Genomic DNA, 25,057 nt, shown 5'->3' with positions numbered 1-25,057 from the left:
TTCTTGAACTTATAGAGAGGTGTGATTTTGTGTTTAGGTAGACGTCAATTGAAAGATTCACAGCACTTGATGACATAATCAAGATTGCTTTCTAAAAATATAGTGGTTTCCTTTTACAAGCTACATAAGTATTGTGGAAGATTTCCTCAGACAGATGGCTGCCAAGTGAGGAGCCTGAAGTCTCCTTGATGGGAGCTGCAGGAGAGGAGGAGACTCGAACAGGAGTCAGTGTTGTCAGGTAAGGTCAGGGGCCTCCAAGCAGAGGTGTTCATTATTGTGAGCAGGGCAATGCATCTGCAACACATGGAGATGGCATGAGGGCTTCCAAAACTGGCCAGTTATTAAATGTTAACGTGTACCTGAAAACGGCATTTTAAATCTCATTTGTTCTTTTCTTAAAGAAACATTTATTACTGGTGTGATGTTACATATTTACTTTACGTAAGCTTGAATTCAACATGGATGAATTGGAAGAAAAGGTTTTTAAATCTGCTTCACTAACAGCAGCCTTTGATCTTTCATCTGGATGAGCCTGAACTCTGCACGGCCAAACCAAAAGCTCATTACCATAGCATGTGCCTGTCGCTTGTGGCACAGCCCAGGAATTCGTATTGCCACCAAACTCACCTGGTTCCTCCACGTTGATGCAGTACTCAAAAAGCGCATCAGAGTATTTACTTTCTTCGGCGTCTGAGAAGGTTTGGCTTGTCTAGGAGAATTCTCTTGAACTTCTACAAATAAGCTATAGAAGGTATCCTGACGGGTTACATTTCAGCCTGGTGTAGTAACTGCTCTGTTCTGGACCTACAGAACCTGCAGAGAGTGACAAACATGGGTTTGTTACTTCCTTCCATCCTGTCCATCTTCATGGTGCGTTGCTTCAGGAAGGCTAATAGTATTGCCTCCCACCCTGGCTATTCCCTTTTCTCTCTTCTACCTTCTGGGGGAACATACAGGAGCTTGAACGCCTGGACTTCACTGCTATCAGACCTGAACCAATCACCTCTTTCACACCTTCCCAATTGTCCTGCCATGTTCTCAGAATCTTAACTCTATCTCTCTGTTATTCTATTATTGTCACTTCTGCGTTTTTTTTTTGCACCACTTCAGATTGCACTACAATCTTTGCACCACTCTGCTGTTTTGTGCTCATTGCTGTATTTTTTGTTGAATTTATTATTACTGTTTGCTGTATACTCTGTGAGCTTCGCGTGAGCAAGGAACTTCATTGCACCCTGGTGTATATAACAAACTATTCTGAATCTGAAATAAGCTAGCCATTTACCTGTCACTTTCTTAATAGTTCTCTTAGTGAAAGCAACAAAAAATTCCTGCTTTTGTGGGCTTCCTGACCGTAAAAAGGCCGAACCATTTGTCACTTGAGTTCCAGATACGAATACAATTTGTGCCCTGGACACACCCGCACAGCAAAACTTGCACACTTGCAGCCATTAGTGTGTAGGATTTCCCTGAATAGGTGCTGGTCAATGGGATTGTAGTTGATCTGTTCTGTCACTGTTTGCTACTCTTCTAGCACACAATTGGTCCTTGAATTACTCTAGAATTTTTTTGTCACCTTTTAAGGTGTCTTTTAAAGTAGTGTTGCAATTTAAACTTTTATTCCCCTCTTACCTACCGTTATGACTACCTCCATGCATCTTGTATATTAGACTGAAAGGCCCTTCCATGTTATCATGAAGTATTTACAGCAATAAGCATGCTAATGTTAATGTTTTTGTTCAATACAGGCATTTTCCTACCTTTTTTTTCATCTAATCTTTTCAACACATTTTTATTTCTTTCCATCATTAAATCCTGTTACCACTACTACCCACTGAGTTTGTGGTAAAAGAACTTTGTCATTTTTTTTTCAAATGTTAGTTCAGGAAACTGCTGTTCACCTTTCTAGGAAATGTAGCGCTCTTTGCATATATTCCAAGTGCACTGTCCCTGGCTGACCAGTTTTCACTGATGGCATTTCCTGACCAACTTCCTGGACCTGGGAATTTGAGAAAACTCAGCAGAATCTGACATTCCTCTCGAGATGAAATGATGTGGGAGTGCGACCAGTTGTTGAGATCATATGTGGGCTCAGGTAGAAGTTTGGCATTTGGGAGCTGATACGGAAGCAGAGACAATTCAAAGAAAGGAAGTAAATTGGTTTGAATTGCAATTGTGATCCTTTACATAATTGTAAGCAGCTAGATTCAGTGCAGTGATATTTTTATAAATAGTTAAGGACAATTTTATTTCTTCTGCTGTAGTGCATATCTGCCTTTATCAGCCAAGTCCATTATGCTTAAGCAATCTTTCCTTTTGCATTTAAAACTTCATAGATTTAAAAAAATTGCATTGTATTGTCATCTTTTCGCTTCTGTTGCTCAAGATAGTTTCTCCCTCTTCATCTTTGAATTATGCACAGCTTGCTTTTCATATTGATTACAGTTCCCCGATAAATTTGGTTGTACTGGTAAGCATCATTCTGGTTATGTAACGTGAACATTTAGCCCATATGAAGTTTTATCAGATAAATCCCCTCAATCCTGTAATGTCCCATTTATCTACTGTTCAGTACTTGGGCAGTATTATCAATAAGTTTTTGACTGGTTTTGATGACATATCTACTGGCATTACGGCTTTTTACTAATCTTTTGTAATGTCATTGCATATTGCATATGTCATTCAAATTTATTTCAATATTAATGTAACCATTCTGAGTGTTCTCAGAAAAAGTATCTGGTTTTAGTAAACTGCATCAAGGATTCTTTGAGCATGGTTCTTTGTAGTCAACTGGCCAATCATTCATTGCTTTCCCTTGTGGTGCGGTACAACGCCTTCTCATGGTTCTGGTCCTGAATTCAATTTGTTTGTGTCTGCCCCTTGATTCCATTCTTAATCTTTCCTATTTAACTGCAGCCTCTTCAGCAACCTTATCAATAAATCATTTGCCAGCTTCCTGGCATATCCCAAGTTCTACAGTTCATTTATGGATAAAGCAGAACTATCCTCTGGTCAGCAATGGCAAGGCTAAAGAGAATAGTTTGGTTTTCTGCAGAAATTCCACATCCTGTTGCTGTTTCCATTGCCCCACCTGAACTGGCCCCACAGAACCTCTGTATCCTGCTTGCTACTGAACATGGTTCAAGTCCACATCAAGTTGTTCAGAAATTCCAGTTAATTTTATATCCAATTCACCCATATCCTATTCCTGTATTGACCCCCTTCAGCCATGATTAATTGCCAATTGCTCTCCTACTTTAATCAATTAAAAATCATTGTCTCTGTTTAAAAATCTCTTTACAGCCTTAGTTCTAATTGAAATCAACCCAATCCATTCCCAAATGCTAAACCTTGCAGTTCCCTTTTCTCTTGCCTCTTTACGGTCCTATGAAAACATGTATTTTTGCTAACTTCAAATCTTTCTCTCCCATTCTTCATGTCTGTTCATTCCTAATAAATTCCACTACATTCAAGATCCTATGCAAGTCTTAATGTAATGCATTTTATCTCTATATTATTAGCTAACTTGGCTGTCATGGCTCAGATACAACTAGGTTTCATTCTTTCATGTTTAGCAGCATAGTGATAAATTTACTTGATTCTAGCCAATTACCTGAGAGGATAGATTCATAGTTATTTAGAAAAGCATTCATTGTGATTATTCCCTAGCCATAACTCTTTAAAAATACATCAGTTAAAATAATCAAAAAGTGAGCAAATGGGAATATTAGAAACAGATGTAAAGTGTTGATTTACCAAAGCACTCCAGAAGGACTGAATTATTGCGATGAATGAGTTGATTCCCTTAAGAGGAATGCAGAAGTAGAATTGTGCAGAACATGAATTTTAAATGCCCAGGTGAAATCTGTAACCATGAGGCCTTAGTGTAAGACGTATCGTGGAGGTGGAAGGCATGGGCAGGCGGAACAGGGGTGGTTGCAGTAGAATGGGCTGAAGAAGGGCAAATGGTAGGAACATTGATAATGCTCTTGGACTTTAGGTGCTGCTTAAAATGGACATAACAGTCAACAATATATAACAGAAATTATTTTTTTTTTGCCATAGCTGTACTTAAATGTGTTGCCTTTTTTAAAATTTGGTGTTTCACATACTAGCTATTGAAGCAGATTTTTAAAATGCCCAATTGTTTCTGCTTGCCATTAAATATCTATTGCTTTTAATGAATGATATCTATATCTTGAGGCTTTAATGAATGGTATTACATCTTGAAGCTTTTGCAATCTTTTAGCAATGCTTTGGCTTTAGGAATTCCAGATTTTTGTGAAATGTTGAGATTAAATGTGATGAATAAAAATTGCTGCTTTTTTAAAAAAGTTTTCAGTGAACTTTAGTGATCAAATTCCTGTCTTGGCCTTTGTGTGGTTTCACAATGCAGTCAATGTTAATTAGCAAAATAAAACGTTCATTCTTTGCTGAAAAACTGAGCAATTTAACTGTCCTGGTTTAAAGCACTGACTGAGACTTTGAGTACACCAGAGTTGGCTCTTTGTAAAAGGGTTCTTCTGTGATTGGTGTTGAGAGCCTTTTCAGGATTATTACAACCAGTTCGTACCCCAGAGAGTGATTGGAGAACAGAGAACTCTTCGATCAAAATGTGTAAAGCAAATGGGAAGGGTAAACCTAATAATTGAATTATGTTTGAATGTAACATTTGTTCTGCAAGAGAAATGTTACTTACCAGTTATTTTTCAAGGTAGTGAAATACTTGTGAATCGGAATTCTTTGTTACTGATTTTGAATAAGTATTCTGGCTTTTATGAAATATGTAATTTTGGGTGTCTCTTCCAGTTGTGTGTCAAGACTAAGGCTTGAGGCAAATGATTTAATTGAGATTTAATCTAAAACGAGGGCTGGAAACATTCAGCAGGATGGGCAGCATCTATGGAAAGAGGAACAGGGTTAGTGTTTAGTCTAATGATCCTCCATCTGAACTGGAAAGGCTGAGAAAACAAAATGTGCTTTAAGTTGGAGAGAGGGAAAGGGATGGAAAGAACAGGATTGTCTGTGATATGGTGGAGACCATGAATTAATTGGATATCAGTGATTGTAAAATCAGAAGTAGCAAAAATTGATCTTGGCCAATCTGACCAAGTGGTGAAGTTATGAACCATGGTGGGCCTGGTTTGGACTTTTACTTTCTAAGTGCCAGAAACGCACTGGTGCTCCCATTGTTTAGCCATCATTGCACTTATGCTTATGATGCAAGCTAATCAATATCAGTTGAAAGAAAGTAAATGTGTTTCAAGTCACTCCTGTTCGGTTTCTGCCAATTGATACAATAGGCATGCACATGGATGCATTCTTGCCCATTGACCTTTCACTTCTGCCCCCTTTTCAAGGCAGTAATCACATATCTAGAGATTTTAATGGATTTTAAAGAATTAGCTTTCAGAACTAAATAGGTAAAATAAAAAGAAATTCATTTCCTACTAGATCACAACATACATTAGTAAATAATATTTTGTGTTGACCATTGCAGTTTTATTATTGCGTGGTTTTATGGATGGTAATTTGCGATTTAGAAAGTTGTGTTTTTGGTACCACTGATGGGAATGCATGTGCTGTAGTTTATGGAAAGGAAAACAGCATGGAAGAGCTGGCACTTTTATTGGAAAATGCCATAATAATCATGTATGAGCCATGCCACCACTTTATCTTTGAATATGAGGGTGGGATGGAAGATTTAAGAACTTCTTTGGTATGATTTTGGTTCTTATTGACATCCATGTATCTTTACCATATATGGCATAGTATTTTTGTACAGTTTATAAAATGTGTGTCTTCTGATTCCGATGGGATTTAATTGAGCTTCTCTGATAGTAGTTGCATTGGAATAGATTGCTTAATAATCCTGATGGTTGATTGCAGAGCAATGCGTTGCCGCTTATAAAAGGCAGGTGGGGTGATGGGGTCGGAGGAGAGAAACTTGAGCAAGGTAGCTGCCATTGCTAAATCTTTCCTGATGACAGAGAGGACAGAAGTTTTAGAAGGTTGCATCTGGGATCTTTTTTTAATGAAAAAATTATAGGCAGCTTGCTAAAGAAAAGTACTGTTTTATTGCAGAACTAGACAGCTCCTGATTAATGGGTTGGCTTTTAAATGTGAGACTTCTGTATTTCCACTTTTCCAGGAGAGAATATCAAGTGCAATTGAATCTTGATATGTACTGTATGTGCTTGGGATTTTTAATCAAAGGCATTTGAAGTAAGTGTTTGCCAAATATCCATTGTGTATCTAGCCCTTCAGGGTTTCATTGTTTTTATGCACAATAAAAATATTTGCACTATTTGAGGTAGATTCAGTTTTATTCCTAATGAAGTGATTGTGATGTTTTCATAAAAGAAATATATTGCACAAGTTCTCTACACTGGATATGAGGCATAGTTTGTTCAATGAAATTTTATTTCAATTAAATATTGAACTAATCTGGATCTAATTAGATTTGGATTTGTATCTGGATAAGATGACGCAGAATACAATTTGCAAAAGTAAGTCTGAAGGAGAATTTTTACTTTTACTACAATAGTGACATTGCCCCTGGGTATTGTCCTTGTCACATAATCATTGGAATTCCTCAAAGGGGAAGTCTTATGGCCATTATGTCCACACTGATCATAAATTGTGCTATTTAGGTTACTCCCAGTTCCGAGCTCTTGGTCTGTACACGTGGAAGTTATAAACATTTCAAGTGCACAATTATTGAGAAGTTCTCTAAGCTCTAGGCAATTATATAATACTGTTGCAGTTATTTATGTTATGTTAATATATAACAGTGGAATACCATCCATTTGCTGTGTTTTTACTTCATAATTGGTTTGATAGATTTCATAGAGAAAATTTAGATGAATGCAGCCAGTTTTTTTTCCTTTGAGCAAATGGCGTTCTAATATCTTTTAGATAGACCTAAGCAAGATATTTTTGTTGCTGCTCTCTGGGACCTGAATTGTGCACTATTAAATGTAGAAGATTAGAGTGTCATCTGTTTTAAGTATTCAGTGATTTAAGAAAGTGATAGGGTATATGAAGAAAAACTTCTCTACCCAAGAACCTTAAAATAACAGGTGAGGTATTTGGGGGTGATATCAAGAGGAATGTGTCAAATCTTGAAATGGGGTCTCTCTTGCAGTTCAAGTTGAGTTAATTGAAAAATTTAAACCCAAGATTGATGAAGATTTGTTAGGGTTATGGAACTGATGGCTCCCTTGGCACCGACCCTGTAGCCCAGCAGCTTCCTCATTCCAATTATTGAAGTTGAATAGCCGAGCTTTACTTTTTTCAACTGTCTTTTGAGCTCCTGATTTTTTTAAAAAAACCATTTATGCCATTATTCATGGGTGTATTGATAAAATTGGCATATGGCCAAGTAATTTGCAATTCTTGACTAACTAGATAGGCAAATATATATGTTCATTTCACATCATTAAGAATTTTGAAGAGGCTCAAAACTCTCAGGAAATTTATAGTGTGTGAAATAATTTGTAGCACACTTGTGTCATAATTTCCTGGGTCTTTGGCAGATCAAACAAACCTAGTGTTGGAAGTCTCAAGAAGTACCAGGCCAAAATTTTACTCCCAAGCAAACAATTCAAAATGTACTTCCTTGAGGTCTGTTCTGGTTTTAAAGCCTAATTCTAGCTGCTGGAGTTTTCCTGTTTACTTCTAGTTGCATTTAGCAAGTGTGGATATTCAAGTTTCTCTCTGCTGGGAAATGTTCTGATCTCTCTCTAGGCTAACTAATGTTCTCAAAATTCATCATGGTTAATATTTTATGAAGTAAAATATTAGAATTGTCCCATTCACCTTTAAACCTATAAATTTTGCTGGAATGATTTTTCTGGGATTGTAGCCAGGCCTACGAGATCTCCTGGGCTTTGGGTAATCTGGCAGGTCACTGCATTCTGTTTTTTAAAAAAACCTTGCTTTTCCTTGCATTAATTGAAGAACTATTTGAGAAAGGTGAATAGCTCTTTCAGTCACAGTCGTGCTGGTCCAGTTAAATTTCTGATCAGTGATGCAAATCTCACAAAGATTGTGTCAATGAATGTAATGAAAGTGATTCGACTTTCCTTGGTGGGGTGGGGGAGGTCATTACCTGGCACTTGTGCAGGGTGGATGTTACTTGCCACCTTTCTGAAGCCTGGATGTTGTATAGGCATTGCTGCATGTGTAGCTAGACTGAAACCTTATTGGAAGAATTGTAAACGTCAGCACTTTTAATCCTTTTAATGAAAGGAAAGTCATTGAATCAATTGAATATGGTTGGGCCTACGATACCGCCCAGAGGAAATCTTGAAGGGCTGAGATGATTGCTCTGCAGCCACAAAGTTTTATTTTGCCAAGGATGACTCCAGTCAGTGGAACATTTTTTTCTTGGTTCCCCATTTTCTTCAAAATTAGTTGGAATACTTGGTAGTTTGTCTGATGATGACATCTGGTTGGCGGTAGAATTTGTGGAGGAGGCTAGTGGTGTGAAGTGAGGACAAGGGGAACTCCCTCTTTGTTCTGGGTGAGAGCGGAAGTGTGGGGAAATAGAACAGACCTGGGCGAGAGCCCTTTCAACTGTGGTGGAGCACTCAACTATGCTGATGTATTTGTCTATGAATAGAGCTAAACCAATACCAATTTTGAGTGAAAACATTATTGGAGCAATTATCTCCTTCCTGGATTTGAATAACTGGGGAAAAAAAACTTATGCTCCTCAGCTATCACAAACTTGACTATGATGAGTTTGTAAGAGTGCACTCTTAAGAACAATGTCGTGCTTGGTTTGGAGATTGAAAACCACACTGTCACAATGTATGTTGTGGGTTGTTCTGAGTTGGGTGTAAAGCATTTGTGATGGTCAAGGGAGTGTATAGTTCCTTGTTATGTGCCGGTGTTGGCATTTCCCTATGTTTTTCCAAACACGCATTGGAAGATGAAGGTATTAAAATCTCCAAAGAGAAATAAAATTATCTAAGTACTGCATGTCAGCTTGGATTGGTTAAAAAAATAAGTTCATTCCTTTCTCTCTTGAACAGCTTTTTTCCAACTTTGTCTCCTGAGGGTGCTAACTTCTTGCTGAGGAAACTGTCAACAGATGGCAGTCACCTATTCTAACTGGCCATCATTTATGATTTTGGGGGAGGGGTGGAGATTTACCACAAATGAAATCCAGTCCTGTCTCTATTCAACTTTCACTCATGTCGTGGTGGTAACAAATATCAACCAGTGGAGGAGATTCTGGCTACTGTTCATAATTGTGAACATAATCCATTCGAATCCTTTCAGTGCTGGTGTAAATGAGATTAATTAAACTGGAATTAAACATTGTCCCTCTTTTTATCTGTGCAAGCTTGACAATATTTTTATTTATTTAACTACTTCAATGTGTAAAATCAATGTTTAACTTTTTGGCATTTATTTTGCTGTGTTAAATACCATTGCACAGTTTGAAGTGTGAGGGTGGGCGATTTGTCAATGGCTATACTGTTGGGGCGGCACAATAGTGCAGCTAGTAGAGCTTCTCAGCTCGGGTGCTGTCTGCGTGGAGCATGCACGCTTTCCCAGCGACTGCTTGAATTTCCTCTGGGTGCTCTGGTTTCCTCCCACATCCCAAAGATATGCCGGTTGGTAGGTTAACTGGCCATTTAAATTGCCTCCAGTACGTAGATAAATGGTAGAATCTGGGAGAAGCTGACGAGAATGTGGGGAGAATTTCAAAAAAATTGGATTAACGTAGGATTAGTGTAAATGGGTGGTTGATAGTCATTGTGGACTTTGTGAACTGAAGGACATGTTTCTGTATTGTATCACTCTGTTGTACTTTATGTTACCACTTGTCAAAAAATAAAAATGTATGCAAAAACAATCATATCAGCTCTGATTCATTGTTCATTTTCAGTAAAGATACATTAACAAAAGAAATGACACATGCAAAAGGAAATCTCAGGCCCTTTTGTTACAGTTACTGAAGTGCATGTAAAAATGCTTTTCAATTCTAAGCAGCAAAGAGAATCGGGAGAAAGATTAGAGGTGGTTATTGAACTGGTTCAAGAATTAAGATTCAAAGAAGAATTTGAGATGTGGGAAGAAAAGTATATGGTTAAATTCAAACAGAATACTGATGATTGAAATCTTGAACAAACAAGAACTCCTGGTGTGAGCAAGGTCACTGATTAAAACAACTTGGACTCTATGGCCTCAAGATTCTCAGCACTAGGACCATCTTGAATTTCTTCTGAGTGATCATGAGCTAGAGGTCTTGTGAATGTTGATTGTAAGGCCCATCCTCTAGTATGCTTAGGTCAATGAGTAAACGATATCCTGGAGCTTGACCTCCCAAGTGTGTGAAAATGCAAGTATCATATGCATAATGCAGCTTGACTTAGTGAACTTGAAGCTGTAGTGTAGTTACTGGAGTGGAAAGCAGGACCCTGGGGACCTTCATGGACAATCTCAATAGTGAACAACATGAAACCCTCCCTGTTATTGTAGTTTGACACTGATACATTGATCAACATCACTGCACTGAGGCAGACATGTTAGGCAGGAAATGGACAATTAAGTAACGAGGTGTTGGGTGCCATTTCATCTGGAGGGGCAAACCAGAAGAGGAATGTCTTCTTCCTAGTGAGCTGTGCCATTAAGAATGTAACAGTGGGACCTCTCAGCAACTTCCCCCTGTAAAATCAGTGAATGTCTTATTACCCTTCAGCTTATTCTAACATGGAGCCAACATGCTGTAGTCAGCACTGCATGCTCTAACCATGAAAGCTTCAGATGATCCAAAGAGAACTTCTTTGACATTGAAGAAGTCCTGATCTACATCCCAAAGGGAATTAAACTCATCCTGGGCTGTTTCTCCAGGGTGGGAAGGGATGCAATCCTCCAGCAAAGTGTGATTTAAAAGGAAGGAGGAGGGACATTGTCTCCAGTGGTTCTTTGACAAAATACTTGAGCACAGCCTTTTCATTACGTGCACAATGTTTCATCAGAGGGACAAGCACAGGACATGGAAACACGTCCAGTCCAAACACTGCACCTGTTGTAGTACATGATTATCCCAGTGAGAGACTGCAAATATGTTCATGTGTCAGGCACCAATTCACTGCTGGACTCACGGTCAATGCCCCACAGAAACGTTACTGCAAAATGATCAACATTGAAGCTCTCCATGCACCCTTTCCCCCTCTCTCCTCCCCTCTCTTCCTCCCCCACCCCCCGCCTCCCCAACACCGTAGTTTGCTCTTCTGAGACAGCACTTCACAGATAACTCCCAGCCTAAGGTGTTCACAGCTTATGAGCTATCCTGAAATCCAATGTCATTGGCATCTAGTTTGATGAGTATGACAAGAAGATTGAAGAGCTAATTATATGCAAACTTAACTACACACATCTGGAAAAGCATGGATTTGTTAGAGATAGTCAGCATGGCTTCATTGCGGTGGACGTCATGTTTTACAATCTTGATTGAGTTTTTTTGAGGGTGGGAGAAGTTCTTTTTGAGGATAGGGCAGTGGATGTTGTGTACGTGGACTTTACTAAAGCATTCAACAAGGTCCCCTTTGGCAGACTGATCTAGAAGATTAAGGCTCATGAGATCCACAGAGCATTGATGTACAGTGGGATCTTGGGGTGCAAGTCCATAACTCCCATAAGTCCATAAAATGGCAACACAAGTAAATAGGGTAGTGAAGAAGGCATATGGTATACTTGCCATATTCAGTTGGGGCATTAAATGTAAAAGTTGGAAAATCATGTTGCAGTTGTATAAAACTTTGGTTAGGCCACATTTGGAGTATTGCTTGTAGTTCTAGTTGACACATTACAGGAAGGATGTAGAGGCTTTGAATTGGGTGCATAAGAGGTTCATCAGGATGTGGTCTAGATAAGGGAGTATTAGCTAAAAAGAGAGGTTGGACAAACTTGGATTGTTTCCTTTGGTGTGGGAGGCTAAGGGCAACCTGACAGAAATGTATAAAATTATGAGAGGCATAGACAGGATAGCTGGTCTTTTTCCCCAGAGGGCAGAAATGTAAGGTGAGAGGGGGAAAGTTGAAAGGAGATTTGTGAAATCCTAAAACTTGGCAGTAAGGAACTTGACACAAATCCATATCTGGCAATAATCTATTTGGGCCAGCCTTGTTATCACCCCTGACTGATAAGAAGTCAAGGAGGTCATTTCCCAACCCAAAAATAACAAGGCATCGGGTGCAGATTGCTTCCCCACTGAAATCCTAAAACTTGGTGGTAAGGAACTTCAGACACACATCCACAATCTCAATATCATGATTTTCACAATCCCTCACATTTAGGAAGTGGAAGATAAATCAGGGGATCTCAGAGACTCCTTAATCATGGCCATATTCCGTCAAGGAGTTAAGTTCAGCTGTGATCTCCCTGCTGTCTGCCAGAAGGAAAATTACCGCTAGGGTCCTCCTCAACCACTTCCTCCTAGTTGCCAAAGAGCTGCTCCCTAACTCAGAGTGGATTCCATCCATCTGGAGGCACAATGGGCAAGATCTTCACAATATGACACCTCCAAGAAAAATGCAGGGAGCAACACCAACCACTATATGACTTCCTTTAATTATACTAAAGCCTTTGACACTACCATTTGAGAGGGACTGTGGAACACCATCTTCCAAATTCATCTCCAACTTGCATTTGCTGTATGAGGCCATGCAAGTTGTGATACTAACCAATAAACCTACACCATTCTCAGTGAAGACCAGCATCAAACAAATTTGCATCATTACCCCACCATTCTCAATATTTCTTGTTGCAGTGTTGCACCTTGCCTCCAATAAACTTCCTGTGGAAATGGAGAAATTACAGAGCTAAAGGAAACCTCATTAATCTACTAAGCAGATAGCTCCATAAATATTGGAGTTACTCCAACAACCATAGCCTCACCCTGAAGTAGTTTCAGCATCAATGAATGACTCGGCCCATTTCCTGAACATTGAGGAAAGGCCTGTCTTGGGCCCTTGACTCTAATTCTGACATGCAGTCACAGTTGTAATGGGGGGAAATATGCGACTTTGCACAAACTTGTGCAAATAGCCATGTGATAGATAATGTGTTTATAATGTTGAATGAATAATAGCAATTGGTCAGGGACTGGGGATAATTCACCCTGCTCTTCTTCAAAATAGGAATCTTGGCTGCTCTGTCAGGTGAGCATAAAAGGCCTCAATTTAGCATTTCCTCCAAGAAATGGAACCTCTGATGGTGTACTGAGTGACACTGCACTATCAGAGTGTCAGCCTTGAGATTTGTGCCCAAGTCTCTGGACTGCGCCAGAAATCCATAACCCTGGATGAGATGTACACAGATATAGAAGAGAGCAGAAACAGCAGGAAGGAAATGTCTAAGGATGATGAATTCTGTAGTGGAAAACAATGGATTTTCAGGATTTCATCAGTAGCATTTCATCAAATCTTGCACGTAGTGGTTTATGCACAGCTAAATCATTAAGAGCCTGATTTGGCAGGCTGGGGCTTCCGAAGGAAGTACTCCTTCAGAATGTGTTATATTAGTACAACACATCCCTTTTATAACATTTTACCCTGGTAACCTTTTTTTTCTGCCACCCTGCTTCATACAAGTTGAAAATTACTGAGTAATTGTAATCTCGAGCCCAATTCCTGTGATTTCATGGAAATTATTTCCTTTCCTTTTGTTGGGCTTTGTAGGCTGGTGGCAATGAATTCTCCCCAAGAGATCATCCCATCTGACCTATGGAAAATATATTTATAAATATCTCTGCAGGAGTGGTATCAGTTGCCTTAGTTATAATTGACAGCTAAGGAGGTTAGTGTTTTCACAATGTATATTTTGTTTGCCTGCAGCTAAACTTTATCAAAGTGATCCAGACAGCATCTGTTTGATTGACATCCATGCCTCTCAATACTGCTGTGTGTAATACTATAGGGAACCACAGGCACACAATGTAATTATTATACTATCCATAATTGGAAGTTGACCACAACAAAGAAACAACTGCATGTGAACGTTGTAACGTCACTGATATTAATGGATGGCTTTGTCTAAAAGCCTACTGGGAGATCCAATTGAGATGGACAACAATGCACTTTAGGAGTAATCAGCACCTGCATATGTGAGCATGTTATTGAGAAAAACAATTTATTGTTCAACATGTCTATCAAATCCTCCAAGGAGGAAAATTAGATATCTCTTCATATGAAACATAGATTAATGCATGTTTATTGTTTTTGTTACTGAATATCGGGAACGTTGAAGTATTGTGCTTTGAGGGACTTGACATTACAGGCAGTCAACCAGTTATGTCAGGGCAGTTATGTCAGGGTCCCATTCCTGTGAACTATCTGTCCATTTTCTGTGGTAACCCATATCAAACCGTTATACAAACACTTGCTATAATTTACTTTCATCAAATATTCACCCTAACGCTGCCCATAATTAAATTAATATAATATGTACTGTATCCAGTCATTAATGATTACAATGAAACATTTTATTATTACTACTACTATCTTGAAAAAAACTTTAAAAATATATATGGGAGAACTTGCATTCTTTTTCATATGAAGATTTTTTAAAATGAAGACAGGACTCATTCTGCCCCCCCCCCCACTATACAGACTTTTAAATTGTGGAAAGCTCTGCCAAACACAAAGTTTGTAACCAGCCCAAACTTTTTGGGTCGATAAGGATTCCAGACACAGCTGTCCACTGGGGCACAGTGCCACTGGGGGTATTCAACACATCATTGGGATTGGATGCTTGTAGGTTGGAGTGCATCCTGTGCATATAGAAACATATTTTCTGTGTATCTGCTGTTGATTTTAATATTAATACTCTGTAAGTACACCTGCCCCCATGCTTTCACCGTTTATGAATGTGTGCATGTGTAGAGCTCTTTTCGGAAAACTTTCTGTTGTTAAGAACTGTTCTGACAAGTGGTTCACAGCTCACACATCATCTTGTTTGTTCTCTGTAGGCCCTCCCTGACTTAGTGATTTTCCTCTATTTTCGTACTTTATTTCAGATTTCAGCTTATGCTTCCTTTTGCTTTCAAGATAGCTGTGACACTACCTGGCAGGACCCACAGCTAGAGCCTTGAACAACAAGTGGCACTGGAAGTCTTTGTATTTGGAGGATGTTTTACTGGACTTAGCAGGCAGTGCTGTATGGTGCTAGGATTTTCCCATTGCTTCAGGTGAAGGAGCAGGAAAGAGGACAATCAAATCTTCAGTTTGCCAGATTGGCGTCTTAGACATGTATTGGTGTGCAACTATCTGTCTGGTGCTATTATTCTGCTGCCTTGCATCATAAACTACTGAATTTTAATTATTGCTATGGTTTAGAACTCTTGGGAAGCATAAATTAACTTGCATTCTACTTTGAAAGCTGAAAGATGAAAACGACATGTGCTGTTCATGTATTCTAGGAGCTTATTAATGGTCCTAGGCACAAATACTTCCACTGAAGTATTAATGACTTTAAGTTTAAAGTGCTGACTTCCTTTACGGAACTGCAGGGCCATTTTGGACTATTGTAGAAAGCAATGAAAGTGAACGTTTGCTTGAAATTTGGACTTCAATTAAATTAACATTTTAGAAAAAGTAGAAGTAAGCAGCCTCATGCATGTAGAAATTTTATTGTATATGAAGTTCTCTTTATTTTAATGTTTGTGCTTGTAAATTGCTTCGTGCCATGACGAATGTGCTGTTTAAAATTGCCATGTTTTATTTGCCGTTTTTAAAAAAAAATTTGATATCCTACCTGAGCCACATGTTCTAAGCTGTGCTAGATCTTGCTCTGAAAATTATGAATAATTTTATATAACTGTTCAGTATTTTTGCTAATTATACATGAACTTAACCAGTATCAGGTTGTGGCTGAATGGCATCTCCAACAACTCATACCGGTGTTAGGTGGGCTCTTGGATGCAACTTTTTTTCCAGGACGCTGGAGCCCACCTTGTTATTAGCAAAATTGCACTGCTAGTTTAGCAATGATCCGGAGTCACCTTGCAGAAATACGTGGTAGAATAACAGCAACCAGGCGAGATGAACTTTACAAGCAAGTGAGAGTTTGTTTAACACCCAATGTGTAACGATAGTCAACCTGTGGTATGTCATATAATTAGTCTCCATCTTTCATCTGAAGAGTGGGAAATTAGCTGTAACTGGTGACACTTTCCTCTATTGAAAATGGGAGAATGTGAGTTTAGTAAGATGCACACTGTAGATACACACACTGTACCAGTGCACTTTTGGAAGCAGCTTGAATGGTAACACAGTTAACATAACCATTGACGTTGCTTAAATTGCTCTTTGTGCAAGTGAATATAAACTTTGTGCATGAAATTTGGGTGAATATTGTTTAGGAGTCATGAATCTGCAATTGTGAAAGGACCATCTTTTAATTATACAATTTTCTGGGACAATATGGAGAAACCACAGAATACAACAAAGTTGGCATTGAAAGGGCAAAGTAACATTTGTAAGTGAAAATCCTCCAACAGATTTTGGTGGTCGAAGCAATTATTTCTGATCCGCTTTTAAAATGGAGTTCACAGTTTGAAGCAATTCTAAAGTTGTGATTAATTGCCATGGTTTTACACAGTTTTACAAAATATGATGCACAATTTTCAGACAAAGTTAGGATTTGTCAAGGTCTACTGTCTGGAGTGTTAGACAATACTTTCCAGGTGCTCTATATGCCAAACTTCCTGTTCATGCAGTTGTCGGCAAAGTTTACATGTTGCAGCAGGAGCAAATCACAGGTCTGAGACATAAGTGGGGATAAATTGGAAAATGTGATTCTTGTAATGGCCCCTAACAGGCTGCAAAGCTGCTGTGGCCTATTGTAAGTGATGTTTCTGGGTTGCTGTTCATTTCTAAATCTTTGCATATGATGAGTTGGTGTCTGCTGGAGTTTTTAAAATATTTCCAGGGATTATTAATCTGTAGGTAATGGCAGTTTCTGCTGCAATTGTCATTTTAATTCTAAGGTGTTCTTCAAAACTAAATTTTAAGTAGTTTTTGGTAAGATTGCCGCATTTTTGGGTCGGGGAGGTTAAAGAGGATTGGAGGAACCGCACTTTATTGACAAATCTCAAATATTTTAATATTGGCATTGCAAGAGTACAGCCTCTCAGCCACAATAGATGAATATTTTATTTTCATCTGTATTTATAAGTTTTAATGTCTGAAATTTCTGACGTAGCATAGTTGGTAATGTAAGCAGAAGAATATGTGTGGAGTTTTCAACAGAAATGAAGCACGTACACAGTATAGTAAAGCTTGCTTATGTGGTATTCTTACAAACAAGCAAGCTGTAGTGACTGACATTTCAGATGACTGGATTCCATATCGGAACTGTCTTGTATATGAAAGTAACTCCCTGCATCAGGTTTACAGAGTGCAGTTTTGGACACGCTTAGTAGGCGCTCATTGTAGTGTGAGTAGTATATGATCTTAGTTTCCATGTGCTCATGTATTCTATTATTCTTGTTGTATGATTTTTTTCCAGTGTAATACAGGATAATATAACTTGATTAACTGCCACCTGTCAGCTTCAGCACATTCTGGACAACTGAACTTTTACTGTAGTAGAAGAGGACAGCACATGATTTGTATCTGAAAGTGGGAGACTATTCACTTTGGATCAGACCTTTCAGCAGTCCGAGTACAGTCAGGGCAGATCTTTCAAATGTATGCCAGTTCTGGTGATGACTCGCATCCAAAGTGCTAACTTGATTTTTCTTTCAAATTGTAATATTGCTACTGCATATTTCTGGTGTTTACTCAGTTTTAATTCAGTGTAGTAGTAATATTGACTTTTACTGGCTGATATTAATTCCTTTTTCGGCAGGTGTTCTTGAAATGTCTTGCAAAATCTCATTCATTGCTACAAACCCTCAACAATCTGTACTGCAACAATGCATAAAGGCTGTTTTTGAGGCGTGGATAGAAGCTTCTACTTTAGAGCTGAAGAAGCAGATAAGATGTGAGACTGGAGAAAGCCTTGTAGATTATAATACGACTGCTTTGCTGTGAAGTAACCTTAATTCTTGAATCTGGCAAGGATATATGTCTGAGTCTGGTATCAGGAGAGGCACTGTCACTGTTGTACTTTGTGTCTGTGTTTCTATGTATGCACAGAACTCACTTGACCATATACGTGTTTGGTTTCAGGTTGGAGACAAACTGGGTATTAACAACAGTGAGTTGAACTATGCAGCTATTAATCTCTGACCTGTAATGTGTGACTGCAGCATGAATGGTTGTCACTTGAAATTGGTCATTCATTGCTGTAGTACAATGATCAGTGTGTTGCATTTCCAGTTTTAGGATTATGTTTTCTCATGTATGCATTTATACATTATTCACTGGAAGAACATTACTGGTGTACCAGATTCTGGCGGTTAATCAACAAGTTTGCTTAAATGAGCATAAAAGACATTCTTGATAGTTTTGTTTTTGTTGTCTCATTAGTGTAAGCTGGTTTGAATTCCAGATCAAATGTACCTTAATTCATTGTGGGAGGCACAATGGAACAATCTTTGTGAGTTTGTGAAATTTTAAATTTTAACAGTTTAACTTTTCCAAAATGTATCTTGCAATTCAGGTCACCAATTATTTGGTCGCCTGCCCTATTATCTCAGGTGGCAAGGTCAAATTGTTTCATTGTTCAAGGTTCGTGTGAAACTGCATTTCTTATGGTTTAAAGGTGCTATATAATCGCAAGGTCTTCTTGCAGGGCTTAAGCTTATAGCAATAGTGATGGGTGAGACCATGGAGTAATTTGAAAATAAGGATGAAGATTTCAAATTTAGCAAGTAGAGGAATATTTTTGAAACTAGAGAATTTTAGGTGATCTTTCTTCAGCAAAGTCTTTAGGCCTTTTATTCAAAATGATCAAGAGACTCCCTGAGGGGTGGGGGGCACGGAGTGGTGTGGTGATGGTAGAAAGGAACCAGGTATTTACAAGGAAGAAACAAAATTATGAGGAAAGGGAAATTAAATTGGTGATGCAGCCTGTAAAATAAAATCCAAGCAGAATTACCCTGTAATGTAAAATATTACAGGTTGAAACTGTTCGTAACCCAAAGTTTCTGCAAGTCAAATGGTGTCAGCTAAGATTGTAAAAGTTGCACCGGTTGGTGCAGATTAAGTACAGATTAACTTAATTAAGTTTAGATTTTAGCTAGAATTAAGATCTGTACTACAGATTTAAAACGTACCGGACCATAGAATGCTGGTTTCAACCTGTATTAACCCTGCTCTGTTTTAACAATTCATTTTGTCCAACAATGATTTTGAATTCTTATTCTTAATGATGGAATTTTTTGACTTTTATAAGCTGATTGCTATATAAAGGGGATGGGTGGAATTTATCAGCTGTGGTGGGAACTTCCTGTTTAAAGCAAAATAAATATCACCCCCTGGAGAAGAGTGTTAGAGGTTTTTCAGCTGTTGGCATCCTTGTTGGATTTCTCTGGAAACAGCTTAATTTAGGCTTCAAAATATTTTTCATTAAGCAAACAACTGTTAAAGAATGGTATCTGAAAAGTAGTAGTAGTTACAGGATGTTTGTTGGTGGATGTATTTACATTAGAAGAATATCAGTTATTTAACCAGACTCAAGCTACTGTCGGGCAATTTGATTTTTACTTCAGAGTACTATGTAGATTTATACTTCAATGTGCAGTATTTGAATTTTTGGAGTCAAGGTTCCTTTTTTTTTTGATAGCTCAACATTACAGGAAATGCTAAAGTTTCAGAATAAGTCTGGACAGGGTCTTGCCTTCATGCACCGAACAAGTGAGCACTGTCCTGAAAGCCTGTGCTTCAGACACTTACTGTCAAATATCAATGTTCTGATCATATGAAACATGACTGAATTGATTACAATTACTGTATCCTAACAGGAATGATTGAAGCTTGAGTCAAAAGTTTCATAGTAGGATCAGTTATTAAGGACCTTGTTTACAATTTTATCTGAACCCTTCATGATGCGCCAAGTATATCCCATTGCACATGGCAAGTAGCTCACTTGCTAGATAAGGCAGAAACAAAGTAGAATTGTCACTTATGACTGAGCTTCAAATTACAGCATTTATTGTGGAATGATATTAAATTATCCGTTGAAAACTGCTTGGATTCTATAGGTGCCGGATTATACTTGCCAAGTTAATTCTAAGTTAAGTCCAGACCTTGGTGCTTTTATTTCACCATCCCAAAAAAAGTGAAATCTTGAGCTATTGGCTTTGAAAGCAAATATGGAACTTCAAGCAATGTTTATTTTAAGCATCATGGTATTAGTTCTAAATTGGACAAAACCTGCTAGAAGTAAGTAGGTTTGTAGTACTTCATGCTTTTTTTTCTTGCATAATTTATCACTTCATTTTATTGTCACCTCACAAAAGCTATTGATTTTTGTCAGCTTGAGCTAGTCTTGAGCCTGATTTACATCACCCCTGTGGTCTCAAACAGTTGGTCACCTGCAACTACTGCTGAGCTATACTGATTCATGAGCCTCTGTTTATATTGACCAGATGGATCTCTGTGAAAAGAACTGGTGGGAATATGAGCTGAGTTGAGGGGGTGGAGTTAGGGACATTTGCCTTAGACTTGAGGAAACTTTGGTAGACTGGCTTCAGCCTTTTGTGTGGAGACCATAATCTGCAATGGCATCAAATTAACACTGGCTGCTTGGATATAAATGAAAAATATCATAGGGTAATTTGAGTGTGTCTCTGATGCACCCAAGAGTTAAGAGGTTGTGGTGGTTTTCCATGGATAAAATGATAAGTATTCCTTGGAATACCATAAACAGTATGCATAGTATTGATGAAATATGATTTCAAAAGTATTTTATCAGATACTTTCTTTTAACGTTTGTTGTACGGGTAATTTGTGATGCCTTTTTTGAGATGATTTAAGGTGGAGAGGAGATTTGTTCGAAGAGCTCAAAATTGAGAGTTAATATGATAAATAGAACAAGATTACTTATCACTGATTTATGATGAATAACAGACCAATGGGAGAATTCTGGTAAAATAATTCTTAGTGGATGCTTTAGTATATGGGATGTTCTACTAGAAGCAATAGTAAAAATAGAATCAGTTTTAGTTCTAAAAGGGAAATATATTTTAAAAGATGCAGGCATCAATGTAATTTTACTGTTTTCATAACCATATAGACACAACTTGGTGGGTCTGGTGGTGCCAGCAACCTTAAATGATTTTCTCTCTTTTGACTATTCTTTGTTGAGAATTGAAAAATATTGACCTGGATTGTGATGGATGGAAAAAGGTTGTTATAGCCATGCCAAATTCAGCCTTCATCCAATTTCTCCTGGTTTTTCCCTTTTCATAAATGTAGCTGAGATTGCCTAACTTGACATAAAAATAATCCACAAGCTTTCCTCTTCAATTCAGGTAGAGCGCAACTGGAAAATTGTCTATTGGAGGGAGATTTAAGTCTTGGGAGTATGTCTTTTTAAAATTGTAATACTCTTTTGGGGTAAAAGGATTGTTTTGGTTTTAGATCTAGTAAAGTATGAGCTGTAATCTGATTTGTGTGTTTACCTTTTAGAGCCATCAGTGAATCATGTGGGTGTGAGAAAGACGTCTGGCTCCACTTCCATTAAGGTAATCATCTTGTCAGTGGTGTTGAAAATTTTGCCCTTAATTTAAGTGTTTGGGAACCCTTTGATGAAGTAGACATATTGTTTCATTGAAACCATGAACTTCTTAAGGGCAATTTGACATGCATTACAGAATTTTAGAGTTTCCATATGCCTAGCAGACTAAATGTTTCCATATCTTTCTATATTTTAAGCAACACTTTGTTAACGTGATTTCTAAGTTAACAAATTTGCAACTGATATAAAATGGTTTTCTGCTGAAGGAGTTGTTGTGTTAATGTATGTTATCAGCCCTGCACCCTCCTCAGCTTGTTCTGTTCGTGTAATTAAAACTAGTTTCTTTAATATTCTGGGATATGTTGCTAAATATCCTCTGCAATATACAGTCACCCAGAATTTGTTTTTTAAAATGTTTTAGCGTGCTGGCTCTTTATTTGGGGCTGATATCCTCTTACTGAAATGTAGCTTTAAAATGTTAAATTTCTGTACCAATGCAGAACCTAAACTAAAGCCCACAACTCCTTGGATAATTGGATGGCCTGAAAAGGCAGACAAAAAAAATAAAAGATGCCTCTTTGTAACAAATAGTAATTACATTTTATCTGGGCAATTATATTAAACAGAGTGTATAATCTTTGCTAGGGAATTAATCCGACAGGAACTGCATCCACATTTTTTTCATGTAATTCAAACCCAAAGTTGAAGTCTTTCCATAATTAAGAACAGTGTAGACTTGTGTAGTAGCCACATGGTTTTATTTTCTAAGCTATGTATTACTGAAGGAAGGGTGGTTAAAAACAAACACATCAGATATGGAAAACCTTTCACCAATGGCCTGGGGCAACCTACTTTCTTGCTGTGATTAGCTGGACAATCGAAGGCAAACTGTCTGCCTGTCTATAGTGGAAGCATGGTGACTGTACTGGGTAGATTTAGAAAACCATTCTTTGCAAGTAACACTTCAATGTTTCAGAATAAATATAGAATTACACTCTTCAACTATATACTGAAATATTGAAATGTAAATTAATTGACTGTTTATTGTTCTTAATGTTACCTGTTTATGAGCTGTATCTTGTTATGTACTGTGAGTAATAGAGACGTGGCATTTCCAATTCAAGTAGACATCCATGAATTCCCCTCCCTGTCTTTACTGCCTTTGCCAATCTCTTAGCCAGGTTGAAAATTTGCCTTCCATTCCATTCGATTCCATTTTGTTTGGTGCCTTCTGGAACTACACTGGCATTTTCTTGTCTATTACCATGGAAGTGAACTTGCTTATTTATTTAGAGGACCAGTCAGGCTTGGTTATTGTCACCCAGGCATTTCCCAGCAGTTAGTTGCGCTGCTGATGCTTCTAATGTAGCTAAATCACTGTGGCGATTGCCACCAGTAAAAATATGTCCCAGCAAAAGCAATGTTTTATTTTCTTTCTCTTCAGTGAGTGCATTTGGCTTCTTGTGCTTTACAGGCTTCTCATTCCAATAGAGTTTCCAGTGTGATAATTGCAATTATATAGTTTCTCGGAAAAACTGACTGTCCATAAAGTTACAAGGCAAATTACTCTATGCACGTCATCATGAAAATGCCACCTCTTAGCCCCTTATTTTTGTCTCCTCTACTAAGCCAATCAATTTTCCGCTAACAAAAAATGTTTGGCCTACTTTGGAAGTGGGCCCTTGTCATTTGTTTATAGCTGTTTATTTGGTGAGTTATTCAGGTCCCAGTCTTACTCCTTCCTTCTCTTAAATTACTGTGTGAAGTACTTTTAAGATTAGAAAATTTGGCATGTGGCAGGTGTAGATTATAAAGATATTTTGTGTAAAATTTGTTAATCTAGAATTTGACTCTTCATTGTAGATGGGAAAACTAAATTTTAAAGGAAAATTTTCAAACAGTATTCTTTTGGCCAACAGCTACAATCATGTTGATTTTGCCTATTTATAGAACTTCACTGGAAGGAATACTTGACCAATGAATTTAAAATAATAGATTAGTCCATCAGTCACACATTATGGTTGTTCTTGAGATTCTAGCCAATCAGATTAATGTTACGACAGATCTTCCAAAACTGGCAGTACATTTTTAGATTCAGGTTTTTGCACAATTGCACTTCTTTCTGGAGTTTTGTTGCACATTTAAATTGAGAACCCTAATAGTCCTGTAGCACACTGAGCTTTCTGGAAAAATTGAGTAATGAAAGCCCAAGTATGCACCGTAAAGTTCTTTTAGATAGATTACATTTTGGTATAGTTCTTGTTATTACACACCACGATAAGTATAAAGCTTTAGTGATGTATGTCTCTTTTCCTTGCGTTTGTAAATGTAACCGAATACATGAAAGGATTTATTGAGAAATGCAATAACTCACAATGTGCTTTTGGTAACATTTTTAACATCTTTGTGCCTGAGAGCACAAACTGCAGACCTAAAACAGTTTGCTAACGATGATGTGAATTTAATCTGATGCTGGTAAATCTCTGAAATCTACAAAGTTAATTCCTTAAATTTAACATATTGTTGCTACCTATATAATACTAGTCTCTAGCAGCTGGTTTATGAGAAATGCAAGTTAGTAGTTCCATAGCTGACCTTGAAGCAGATTCTTCATGCAGATAAGTACCTTTTTAATTACATGAAGTTGAGTTTTTTTTTGCATCTTCTTTCCTCTCTGATCCGTGCTGCATCCATAGCTGTTGTTGAGTTGACTGAGTTGTTAGTTGTTTAATAGTTGTTCCATTCAAACTGAGCAGGGATGTTTTCAACAGGCAACAAATAATCACTGCGCCTTCTCAAAGTTACGTATCGCCATCATTGTGCCTAAGGAAAAATTATGCTTAAATGGATTTTGAACTATTGAACTGACATATTCTGATACGGTGCTCAGATACTTGTAACAGAATTTCTGTTTATAGCCAGCAGATTGTATGCATTGGTGTTTTTAAATGTTGCATCTATTAGTCATTTGAGACGTGAACTTTGTTTGGTTTGGTAGTTTGGTGTAATTTGTGTTTTACTGTAGCTCTCATTTAAAAAGGAATTCCTTACCATAGTGTTTTTCATCCTCGTTGGCTAAAGGCAACATAAGAATTCTGCCATTTTCTCCCGGGATTTAGAAATGTGAGTGGAGAAAGGATCCTTATGTTGCTGTATTGGGGTCAAATGCACCCACTGTGACCTTCCTGCATCAGTTGGCAAAAGGTTTGTACAGAGAAATTCTGCTTCTTCTATGTATGGTTAGATATGCTTAGATTTTGAATATTTGAAATGACAGAACGATATGGAAAAGATACCACCAATCCTGATAAGGAGGGCCTGTAATTGAATAACTAATCTGTCAAAATAAAAATGCCTGGTCTTTATAAACATGGCTTAAAATCTCGGGTAATAAGCAGGTGTATTTTTT

The 25,057-nt window shown here is 37.8% G+C and overlaps 1 protein-coding gene across 3 annotated transcripts in view; it reads left to right on the top strand.

Moving 5' to 3' along the window:
- The window catches only part of tiam2a (TIAM Rac1 associated GEF 2a), a 217,100-nt gene that overhangs the window by 23,759 nt on the left and 168,284 nt on the right, over positions 1 to 25,057 (top strand). For all 3 annotated transcript variants that reach the window (XM_052012773.1, XM_052012771.1, XM_052012772.1), the window contains exon 2: positions 21,600 to 21,655. In XM_052012773.1, coding sequence (XP_051868733.1) covers positions 21,600 to 21,655 — 56 coding nt within the window. The remainder of the gene's footprint in view (positions 1 to 21,599; positions 21,656 to 25,057) is intronic.

This window comes from Pristis pectinata, chromosome 3, assembly GCF_009764475.1.
Source record: "Pristis pectinata isolate sPriPec2 chromosome 3, sPriPec2.1.pri, whole genome shotgun sequence".
Taxonomy (NCBI): domain Eukaryota; kingdom Metazoa; phylum Chordata; class Chondrichthyes; order Rhinopristiformes; family Pristidae; genus Pristis; species Pristis pectinata.
The sequence above is the reverse complement of the archived record's forward strand: the minus strand, read 5'-3'. Positions and strand labels throughout refer to the sequence as shown.